This window comes from Neolamprologus brichardi, chromosome 20 (assembly GCF_056152115.1).
Source record: "Neolamprologus brichardi isolate AB-2024 chromosome 20, ASM5615211v1, whole genome shotgun sequence".
NCBI lineage: Eukaryota > Metazoa > Chordata > Actinopteri > Cichliformes > Cichlidae > Neolamprologus > Neolamprologus brichardi.
In genome coordinates, this window is record NC_142123.1 from 7,382,161 (window position 1) to 7,394,396 (window position 12,236).

The window sequence follows — 12,236 nt, forward strand, 5'->3', positions numbered from 1 at the left end:
TTCTTATTTTTTTTACTTGAAAAATAAAGATAATATTGTATATGTATCTATGTTTAAGGACAGAATCACATGTAGGTTTTCTTTTAAAGCACAGACTGACTTCAGCTAATGTTTTTACTATGAAATTGTTTCTATGCCTGTTCGTTTTATGGAAGTTTTCTATTCAAAGAACTCACAGAGCGAGATGAAAGGGATTATTTACTGTAGTCATTATTATCAGTGACACAAAGTACACGTCCGGTATCTGGCTACATCCAGTACTGATTTTACTTTCACCCTTTGCACCTGGGAAGTTTTCTGTTTTTCCCTCAGCTGTTGCAGACATGCTCTCTCTGACGTTACGGCAAAGATTACAGGTGAGTACGTTTTGTTTTTTAAAATTACGTGCACTTATATCTGCTTCAGGAGACCCTTTTTCTGCATGTAAGAGTAGTTGTAAATAAGTCACTTATAACCGTAAGTAGGCCAGCTTGTCACTAAAAGTCAACCCTGATAAAAATGTCTGGTTTGAAGATTTTTTCTTTGTATTTTTCAGTCCAAAAGAGAAACACACACTGCTGTCCCAGTTTATTTATTTCTATATTTTGCTGAAAGAAAGTTGACTGCACAGTCTGCACTTTATGCAAGACTTACTATACTCAAGGCTTAGAAAACACAGCGAATACAGAAGATGAAAGGAGACTTACTTTAACATATATTTATGCTTCAACAGTAATCTGTCTATTGGGCCAAAGTAACACATAGTTGCATAACTATCATGCAGGCACAAGCTGGTTTCAACAAACAAGACCCTGATAACTAAGCCCCTCCATGTCTGACCAGCCCACACGCAGTACATTTTTCAAGTCCAAGGTTTTCCATAACTGCTCCATTGAATAACACATTTGGGGGTTTTTTGTGTTTTTTTTTTTTACTGCCTTTCATTTAATGGGTTGTTTAGAACATCAAAAGCCACATTATTCTAACTCCCTTGTTTACAAACCCCAAGTGCAAAGTATTATCATTTTGAGGGATGAAAGTATTTGTGCACAGGCTTACTCTTCATCAGGGTTTCAAAAGACACCAAAGGATGAAAAAGAACCCCCCACCAGAAACTTTTTTTTTTACACTCTGCAGAGCATTTAAAGCACAATGGAGAGTTGCATCGCACCCCGTGACTTGGTATTTGTGCCTTCAAGAGGTTTTTTTTAACTTCTCTGAGCAGTTTAGAACAGCAGGTCGCAAGAACTGTAACACTGTTGCCCCAGGGTACTTACTAGTGAACAGCTTTAAAATCATTATTCAAAAAGTGTACATTTATTCAGTGACTGAAATCATTCCTGTGTGTTCATTCACTACCCCCCATGCTGCAGCCCCTTTTTCTCAGTGCTTCAGCATGTTTGGGCCGACAGAGGCAGATGACTGCAAAATCTTGCAGAAGACACCTCAGCAGCAGCAGTGATGGGTGGACAGGACAGGAGAGCCTGGCTCAGGATGACCCAGAGATGTGGAGACTCCTGCAGCAGGAGAAGGACAGGCAGTGTCGGGGACTGGAGCTCATCGCATCAGAGGTCAGACCTCATTTAGTTGAAAGAGAAGAAAATGTGATAGTACCATAAGGAGATTAAATAAAAGAGGAAAAACATGAAAGCTAAATCTTCAGTAAATCTTGATTGGAAAAACAACACGTTATATGTATGATTCCCCTCAGCAGCAGGCTGCTAAGGGAAATCAAAAGTGGCTGTTTAAATGTTTGATCTGTGTATTGCGTCACACATAATCTCTGTGCAAAATTAGTTCTGGAAAAAGAGGCGTGACACGTAAACTGTGCTGTTCATTGTTAAATGAAAATAAAATAAAAGTAACTAGAATTGCCGGCATTAAACTGTGATTTCACAGAGTACCTGCTGTAATCTATAATGACAGTTTCAAGTGCAAGTCTTATGGAAATGTGCTGTTCACTGTAAAATACAAGCTTTACAGTGAAATACTGTCAGCTGTTTGACTATCATAAAATTATTATGTAACTTGTTGCTATTCTACTCCTAGAAACATATTTTATAAAAATCCTGGTGCGTTAAAAATCTCAAAACACCCAGAAAATCACTCACTGCTAGAGTTTTGGTCATGGTGGCTCAATAACCACATCACACATGCACAGCCAGCAATCAAAATATAACGTATTGATATGAACTAAAATATTAACAGTCCTGTGTGTATTTATGTTCAACAGAGACAAAAAAAATAGTGATGATGATCTAGTTTAGCTCAAAGGCACGGCATTTACAGAGTTCAAAGATCACTACAGTCATATGCGAATTTCCTGTATTTTTACAGCTTTTTTTATATAGTGAGCAATATTTTAAAAATAAGAATTTTAATTTTCCTCCTACTTGATTGTTCAATAGATGATGTCAGTCAAAAAACAATACCGTGGTAATGAGTCTATAGGCTTACATTTAACGTTAAGACCTCATTTTTTGGTCAGCTAGGATAAAAATCGGTTTTGCGACGCAAAATTCATGAAAGAGCTGCACACTCCACAGACTTACAGTAAAATACTCCACTGAGTTTTGGGCTGAAATGTTTTGTTCTTCACAGAGGAGCACATTTGTCAGCAGTGAAATCTCAAGTCATCAGAGTTGTAGTTTCCAGAATTTTACTGTTTTCTTCAGCGTTCACTGAGATTTCCAATGCACCCCACCAACTCCTTTTAAGTCAGTGATTTTCACTAAGTGGAAGCTGTGGGAAAAGACGGGAGCTTTTATTCTTTTATTCTCCACCAATTATGCATCCACAGCACTATCACTCACGATGACATCTGAAAGGTTTAATCTTCTTTTACATGTGCTATCAGTCATTTGCCGCTCTGAGCCAACTCCCAGAGGAGAGACCCTGCTTTTTTTTTCATCTTCAGGAACATAGTCAAATCATCCCATTAGGTTCCCCCCACTGATTTCTTTCACTGATCCCCACATTTAAAGCTGAGACAGAGAAGGAGGAGCGATCGTGTATGTGTGTGTTTGTGTGTGTCAAGATAGTGTTTCAAAATGTCATGGAAAGAGATTTATGTCACTTGGGGGACTAGTTTTAAACCCCACTGGAATGATTGAGGGATCCCTGAACAGTGACAGGTTTAGTAAAATAACAACCCAGAGGGGGCGGCTGAGGAGGACAGAGAAAGAGAAAGCGAAAGACAGTGAGAGAAGATAAGCTGAAATGTGAGTGGGAGAAAAAAAAGACTGAGACGGGGAAAAAAATTCATTTACATTCATTTCCTTTTTCCGCAGCTCCATCTCTTTTCTGACATTTGACACCGTGCTGAACTTTGCAAGGATTCAGTACTAGTTAGATTCTTCTATATTCAGCCCTCAGCATCACTATAGTACCTCTAATGCACTCTGATTTCTTTAAATAATCAAATATGGCTCATTTGTAGCTTATACAATAGGCTGTTAAAGCATCTGCTCCATTTTTGTTGCAATAAGTATTTGCAAAACACCCCGGCAGGGGTATTCAGTCGTCCTTCTGAAGATAAATAAAAGCTATATCTGGTTATATTTGGTGACAGACTTCTGAATATATAAGTATGATAAAAATTTACTGCAGGTTTTGATGCTTTTTTGTTTGTCCCTCCAGAACTTCTGCAGTCGTGCAGCTTTGGAGGCACAGGGCTCCTGTCTAAACAACAAATACTCTGAGGGATACCCAGGACAAAGGTAATAAGGATCGCCTACTTTAAACATATATTGATTTAGTCATTAAAACTATTTTCAGAAGCCAGCACATGAAGCTTATAAAATTTCATTTAAAGGCAAATGGCCTTTAAAACAAGAAGGTTTGCATTTCTTTTCCCAGCATAATTCAGGGCTGTTCACATAGCATATAGCAATATAATCCAGCTCAACACAATATAAAATTACCCTAAACTAATAGTGCACAAAGTATATTAAAGGACAGTGACATGATACAGAGTGATATGACAGCATACGATGCAATACAGTCTGTTGAATATGATATGATTGAATGCAAAAGAAAGCAATACTATGATACTATACGATGTAATAAAATCTGATGTGATACACAACAGTGATCAGTGTTATCCATCATAGTACAGTTTCAGTAAGAAACAATAACATATAGCCAAATAAATGGAACAATACATTACGACACCCCATGATATGACAGAATACAAAGTTTGAAGATGTGATAGGATACATAAGGGTACTGCATGATTCAGTACACATGATTTGTTGCAAAATTATACAGTTATCGTACAATATGATAAATTACAATATGAAGTGTGTGCGTTACAATAATATGAGATGATTCTATGTTTCTTTTTTTGTCTTTGTCAGATACTACGGAGGTGCGGAGATTGTCGACCAGATCGAGCTGCTGTGTCAGAAGCGAGCGCTCTCAGTCTTTGGTCTGGATCCCAATCTGTGGGGCGTTAATGTTCAGCCATACTCTGGATCCCCTGCTAACTTTGCAGCCTACACATCTGTGCTGCAGCCTCATGACCGCATCATGGGCCTGGATCTGCCTGACGGGGGACAGTGAGTCAATATGTTAAAGTTCATTCATGCTAGACATGCTCAAGCAGAGGATATTTCCATTCCCATAATAACATTTTATACGGAGCTTTTTGTCCACCCTGCACCTGCTCATCTTCTGCACACGTGCGCTCTGTTATAAATATATATTTTGTCCTTCACATTTCAGTCTTACCCACGGCTACATGTCAGACAACAAAAGAGTCTCAGCCACCTCTATTTACTTTGAATCGATGCCTTACAAAGTGGATGTAAGTAGTATTCAAACAGAATTAAGGTTTCAAACCTGTGATCCATTTAAAGACATAAGAACGTGTAAGCAGTTCTCTCTACCCCCTGTTCCTGAATCCCCCTCAGCCCCAAACAGGTCTCATAGATTATGACCAGCTGGAGAAGACTGCTCGCCTTTTCAGACCCAGACTTATCATAGCAGGAACCAGCGCCTACGCTCGTCTCATCGACTACTCTCGCATGAAGAAGGTGCTTCATTTAATAATGTTTACGAGAAGGTGTCTCAGAAACTTCCAACACCTGTCAACTCTACCACAAATCAGATTACTGAGTTACAGAAGCGTGATGAGATACTTGGACATTTAAACAAAAGCTGAGAAAGTAACAGGATTTCAGGTTTGTGGGATTCATGTTGAGCTGTGTGTCTTTTAGTTGTGTGCGGAGCTGAGTGCCTACCTGCTGGCAGATATGGCTCATATTAGTGGCCTGGTGGCTGCAGGAGCTGTTCCCTCTCCGTTTGAGCACGCTGACCTTGTGACTTCCACCACCCATAAGTCCTTGCGTGGAGCAAGGTTAGGATCTGAGCCCTAATATGAATTCATTTTAATAAGTGTGTTGATAGTTGCCTATTCAGGTAAGAGCTTTATACATGTGATTCTGCACATGTCTAGCTAAGCTCATTTGGTGTCCTTTCTCTGCTCTGCAGGGCTGGCCTGATCTTCTACCGGAAAGGTGTGAGGTCCGTGGATAAGAAAGGCAGGGAAGTCCTTTATGACCTCCAGGACAGGGTGAACTTTGCTGTGTTTCCATCACTTCAGGGAGGACCTCACAACCATGCCATTGCTGGGGTGGCTGTCGCCCTCAAACAGGTCAAGATGTGTATTTTAATCTTTAATGTTCAATAATAGCCCACAAATTCAATTAAAGAGGAAATCCTCAGACAGAACATCAGCGTAGCTCAAGTAGGTCTGGATTTGGAGTATCTGAATACAATCTTTCTCTCTCACACGACATGATTTCTGCTTCTGCAGGCTTCCACTCCCATGTTCAAGAGATACATCCATCAAGTGCTGCTGAACACCAAAGCCATGGCCAATGCTTTGCTTAAGAAGGGCTACACTTTGGTGTCAGGTGCTGAGTGAGTCTTTGATGTTGAAATTGTATATTTTTGCATTAAAAACAAATAATTTCATACAAATTAAAATAAACGACAAATGCTTTTGTTTTCTTTCTCTGACTATGAAATTAGACTCAGCATTTAAACGAGCAGTGCATTTCTACCTCTCCAGTGCCTGATGCAATTGCTTTTGGATCACTTTGCATTTGCTTCAGCCTCATTTGCATTCTGTTTTTATAACTTTGGAAAAGTTCACTTAAGCTTCACTTGTCAGTTGAATGGAAAAAAACAGTGAGTAATATTTTACGGTAGCAGCTGCACGTCTCCTCATTGTCTCCAGGAAAGACTTGATGAGAATTTCACCATCAGAAACATTTCCTCAAATACAGATCCTATAGATCTATCCTCCTCTTCCGTTTCTCAGGTGGAACAGACAACCACCTGGTTTTGGTTGATCTTCGACCTCGTGGTATGGATGGTGCTCGAGCTGAGAGGGTCCTAGAGCTGGTGTCAATCACGGCCAACAAGAACACCTGTCCTGGAGATAAGAGCGCCCTCACTCCAGGAGGACTTCGACTTGGTACTCGCTTTAATAGAAGTGCAGCTTGTGCAGAATGTGTTGCAAAATTTAGTAATCTAGGAAAGAGTTACAGGAGTGGAGCTACTTTGGACAGACTCTGTCAGCCACTCTGTCTTTCTGCCCGTATGGCAGCAGACCCTTTCTTCTCACTCGGAGTGTCTGACTCTGTGATGTGTCTGTGTTTCCTGCTACATGTCACTGTAGCTGTAGTTTTTATCGCCGGACCATCATTCAGTATGTCACCATGTACCTCAAACCAACCCTCTCTTTATGAACTATTGACAACAATCAAACCATTTAATCTAACGATTGTTTTATCTGTCACTTTCTTACAGGAGCTCCAGCTCTGACCTCTCGGCAGTTTAAGGAGGCAGATTTTGAAAAAGTTGTGGAGTTGATTGATGAAGGGATTCAGATTGCACTGGACGTGAAGAAGAAGACCGGTGAGGGAGTTTTGTCTAAACCTGTGATTCATCCAGTGGGAGTGGTGGTGTTTGGGGTTTTGTGTACAGCAGATTCACCATGCTGACATGTTGTTTGCTTACATAGATTACTAATGCTCGAATATGTGTTCAGAATTCATTATTTCTCTTGCAGCTAAGGACTGTGGATCATTTATTAGCTGTGAGTAGGGCTCAGGAAACAAGCAAAAAGAATAAATAAAATGTTTTTGCCTTTCTGTCTCCAAACAGGAAACCTGGCTAGCTTCAAGTCATTTCTGCTGGAGGACCAAGATACAGTGTCACGCATCACAGAGCTCCGCCAGCGGGTGGAGCTATTCGCCAGGCCCTTCCCCATGCCGGGATTTACTGACCATTAGAAAAAACTCAGACAAACAAGCTGTAATGCACAGTGTTACTCTTTGGGGGGTTTTCTTAGACATACATATAATGCAGCAATACAGCATGACATTTCCACATTAACTGGAAGCATTAAAATTACCAGCTGAGCTGAAAAATGTAACATAGTAACAGATACTGATATGGATGGAAATGCCAGGTGAATGTATTAAAAATAAATTATAAAAGTCACAACTCGTTAAAAAATGACTCTAAGGAGGTTGGAAAGAAAGCAACTCAGCTTCTCAGCTCAGCTCCAAGAGACTTCTCCAGTTCTAACTCTGCATTTCTAAGCAGCATGTAAACATTCATTATGTATAACATTGTACTAATGCAGACATTTAAAATGTCTTCATAGGAGAACGTGTATGTTTTAAAAGGTAATGTAAACTACTGCAGTGTTTTTATAGAGTGTTATCAATAACTACTACATACACTGCAGTTTATAACTAATCTGTGCTAAGTTACATTCAAGTGGATACTATTAACTTCTGTTTCATTGTATCAGCGATCAATTTAGTGGAACAATTTATTATATACATTGACTATAAAGGATCTAAAGTGATTGGATTTGTTACTAGCTTGCAGTGATAGCTGGATAGTAGTGATTATATTCATAAAAATGGTATTCAATAGGACTAGAGTGTAAATGGTACACAGCAATGAACCTAAATTGTGAGTTAACAGCACTCTGGAATTTGCTTTCGCCTTCTTGTCAGGACTGTTGTTTGCTGCCCAAAGATAAGAAGGACCCTTATGTGCTTTCAGGTATTTTTGGCATTTGGTTGCTAAGTCTGCTTAAGAGCTCTTACTGACTTCAGGCTTTGTTCTGCACTCTGGGAAACTCGCAGCAGCTGTGTTGGGAATTGAGCACAGGTTCAGTTTACATCCACAGATCCACTAACATGAATAGAAAACAGTAAAGTAGCACAGGCGTTTCAAAACAAGGCTTCAGATTTGTGTGTATGTGTGTGTATCTAATGTAATAGTAGCTTTTGTAGTTTTACTTTGACTTCTATAGAAATCATTTCTGAGGAATGTATAACATGAATATGCATCTTTTAAACTGCAATAAAACTGATGCTGAATATTTACATGTTAAATTTTCTAAGGTTTTTTTTTTTGCATGTACTTTTTTTACCTGCTGCTGAGTTGCATGTCACTGAGCGGTTGATGATTTATGTGTGTTATCCCAAGAGGGAGGAGCATCTTCAGATTCTGTAAACACTGATCCATGTTAAGCTGCTGGAATTTCCTCTGCTCATGTCCTCTCACTGTTTACTTCTGGGAATAGTCAAGAAAAAGAAAATAAAAAGTAGTCCCCGAGCAGTGTCAGCGGATCACAGCTTCAGGTTCACAAAAGAAAAAAAAAAGAACTTTGGATCATTTGATTTGTTTTCATAGTACTTTAGATGTCTGAATTGTTTAGTTTGACTTCCTCCCTCAGTTGGACGTTGATATTGTTTTCTATTAAATAAAGTATTTCATGATATGATCATTAAAACCACATGTTCGCTCTATGAAGGATGAATAAAGTGGACCTTTGGTGCTTTTTTAATTTTCTGTTATATACAGTTGGGTCCAAAATTTGTTGGAGGAACAAAATTTTTTTTTTTGTAGTTTTGTCTCCATAAACCACAACTGAGCAAATTAAGGTTTGACTGTGCAGTTCAGACTTTCAGATAAATAACAGAAGTATCACATTAACATGCTACTATTTTTATAGAACATTACAGCCCATTTTCTGAAGCTCAAAAGTACTAGGACAAACTAACATAATTTTAAATACAAGAATTGTTTTATATATCGGGATGAAAATCTTTTGCAGTCAGTGACTGCATGAAGTCTTGAAGCTGACATCACAGAATACTGTGTTTCCTCCCTTGAGACGCTCTCCTACGTGTTTACTGCAGCTGCCTTCAGCGACAGCTAGTTTGAGGGTTTCTCTGCCTTCAGCTTTGTCTTTGACTGACTTGGTCATTGAAGAATATCCCATTTATTTATTTTGTGAAACCTGTGCAGCTTCTTGCTTTGGATCATTATCCATTTGCACCGTGAGGTGCTGTGCCATCAGTTTTGCAGCACTTGAGCAGCAAGTATAGCCCTGTTCACGTCACGCCTTTTGGAAGTTGGCAAACGCATCTCAATTTGAGCCTGGATTTTCACCTAATTTGTTGTCCCCAGTCTTTTTCTTATTGTTGAATCATGCACTCTGACCGTCAAAAAAAAAAAAAAATTGCAAAATCTTTTAGCTTACTTCACTTTGTCAAACAGTTTCTATTTAAGTGATTTCTTGGTTCAACAGATCTTGCAGTAAAACAGCATTTTTGAAGTCCTATCCTAGCTTTTGGAAATCTGACATGATAAGCATGGCACGGAACGTGACAGGGAAACTGAGTGAAACTGTAGGCCTATATGACAGTGACAGGTGAATTACAGATTAGGGTTATCCTAAAAGCCTTATTGTGGGACCGTGAATTAAAAAAGAAAGTTTATGTTTTAATAATTAAGACCTGAAATTAGCAGTTAAAACCATAAACTCATCAGGAAATTATTTACTGAGGATCAAAGGAGCAGTAGAGCAGCATCCCCCAGGCATGCAGCCTTTTCGAATCAGACACTACATCCAGTTTTTACACACGGTCTGCCTCCATTAACCCCTGCCACAGCATCCAAAACTAGTAGCTCCTTTTACTTTTTATATTCCCACAGAACCGTGTTTAACAGCGTTACACACAGACTCACAAGGTACTGGACACATCACCACAGCTGCTCGTGACAAAAGCAAGCAGCATGTTAACATAAATAAACATAAATGTTGTTATTTAATTTATATTAAGGCGTCATTGAGTGTTTTAAAGGCACCTATAAAAATATATATTATTATCATTGTTATTAGAAATTAGATCAGAAACCCCATTTTTATTTTAGAAATACTGTTGCCTTATGTCGTTGCATAATTCTAGTAAACACTGACACTTTATAAAATAATTGAGAAGATGAGAGCATTATGTAACACCAGTATCCTTGACTATCTTTACTAAACCTTCAGACCTTCCATTTTTGTTTATTTAAAAGCTTCCTCTCCCACTGTTTCTCTGCAGTAACATCTTTACCCCCATAGACACATAAAAAGAGCTTGCCTCCTCTTTCTGTCTCTCTGGGCTGAGAGGATATTTCATTTTTGATGTATTTATTTATTATTCTGAGAGGATTTCCCCTGAGACACTGAGTGCTTTGTAAAGCAGCACTAAATTAGCATCAAACACGAAGCACTGCTGCTGCCTATTGGAGCATCTGATATTTAATTTACCAACAAACTGAATGGACTTTTGTTTTGAGTCAGTCGTGTCTTCCAGCGTTTTGGATGAAGTTCATTGCTTCAGTTTCTGCCAGAGGAATGTGTGCCCTCCATAGAGACCAGGCAGCAGATTCACAGGTTAAAGGTCAGGGATGTTCTCAGCTCTGTCGTCAGAAAAGACACACAAACAAACCCAAGGACGCACAGACACGGAGGACCACAACACAAAAATAACAGCTCATCTGCTTCATCTCCGTGCCTCTTTCTCATGACCTGACAGCTCCTGTGGGTTTGCGCGAAACCATCTGACCCCGTCATGTTCTGTCGCCCTAGCTGTCCTTACTGCCACAGCCATCCTTGTGATGTTCACAAGGAGGAGAATTTTTTGATGTTCACTATTCTTCTTTCAGAGGGTATTTTTTTGTTTGTTTGACTGTTTTGTAAAATTATCTTTTTTTTAAATGAGACTGACCTTCAGCCAAAAAAACCAAGAGATCCGCCCCCAAAAACGATCACGTTTGTAATCTGTGTACGCTTGAGTAAGAAGGACGTTCTCCTAAAAGTTCCTTCAGTTTGTGTTCATTTTACTTTTCTCTGCTTATAAAAAAACAACGAGCATACATAAAGTAGAGATGAAGAGGCGTTCCGTATGAGCCTAAAATCTGAATTTGTTTTTTTCCTGTTTATATTTCATTCTGTATGTTTGTTCACCCACCATCCACTATTTTAGGAGACAGATGTGAATATGAATATTCTTAATACTTTAATGCTGCACTTTACACTGTGCAAAACATCCAATATTCCAATTAAATGTGAAAATTGTGGTTTTATTATGTGTTTATTCCTTCTTCTTTTTTTCATTTTTCTTGTTGATTGTAAGATTACTTGGTTTTGTTTTAGCATATTTAGCATATTTGGTGATGCTGAAGCCCAAGAAAGTTTATTTAACTGAACAAAAATTGCTTCTGTTTGCAATATGGAAAGCATACTAAATGTATTACCTTGTTTTAGATTAAGTCAGTGTGATTTATGTGTAAGCTAATGTAATTTAATTTCTTTATATGTTGCTTCCAAAGAGCCAGGCTTTCCTGTAATCTTTTGTCTCGAGCAACAGTGGACATTTGGACATTGGCTGCTTTTTCACTCAGTTTTAGTCCAGTCTTCTATTTATTAAGTGACTTAATACTGACATATGAATTATTCATGTGTAAAAAATGCACCTAACTCACAGGATGAACCAGTGTTGTGTCTACACATAACAGGAAACTTGGCAATTGTTAGGAACTTTACTAGCAGCCTGTCTCAGAAACAACTAATTTGTTCCCATTTCTCAAAGTTTGACAGGCATAAAATAATATTTCTGCACCAACGAGGTGATTCAAAAATAGCTATTAGCTGAAAACTTGGAATATCTCAGCCTGCTGTGCAATACGCCTTCAAAAATGTGAAGGAAATGGACAAGAGGAGGACAAAAGAAGAAGTGGTCGGCAGGTAAACAGTATCTGATAGTCATATCCTTAAAAAAACAGGAAAGTAAATCCAGCAAAGACCTGGCACAGGACCTGAAGGACAACAGTGAGTGTTTACAGCCATCTGTAAAAAAAAAAAAAAAAGTGGAGCTCTGTTATAGTTT

At 38.7% G+C, this 12,236-nt stretch overlaps 1 protein-coding gene across 1 annotated transcript; it reads left to right on the forward strand.

Moving 5' to 3' along the window:
* Nucleotides 1-12: 12 nt before the first annotated feature.
* On the forward strand, nt 13-8,804 carry LOC102798994 (serine hydroxymethyltransferase, mitochondrial-like). Its single transcript, XM_006785432.3, has 12 exons — nt 13-356; nt 1,353-1,550; nt 3,619-3,698; nt 4,338-4,538; nt 4,705-4,786; nt 4,893-5,015; nt 5,199-5,338; nt 5,473-5,635; nt 5,798-5,897; nt 6,308-6,463; nt 6,799-6,906; nt 7,156-8,804. The coding sequence occupies exons 1-12, from the start codon at nt 324-326 to the stop codon at nt 7,281-7,283; spliced, it is 1,512 nt and encodes a 503-aa protein (XP_006785495.2). The 5' UTR covers nt 13-323; the 3' UTR covers nt 7,284-8,804.
* Nucleotides 8,805-12,236: the final 3,432 nt, after the last annotated feature.

Coding starts and splice junctions, on each gene's coding strand:
- LOC102798994 (XM_006785432.3), top strand. CDS start 324: ATGCTCTCTCTGACGTTACGGCAAAGATTACAG. Junction 357..1,352: donor CGTTACGGCAAAGATTACAG/GTGAGTACGTTT, acceptor CCCATGCTGCAG/CCCCTTTTTCTCAGTGCTTC. Junction 5,339..5,472: donor AAGTCCTTGCGTGGAGCAAG/GTTAGGATCTGA, acceptor TCTGCTCTGCAG/GGCTGGCCTGATCTTCTACC.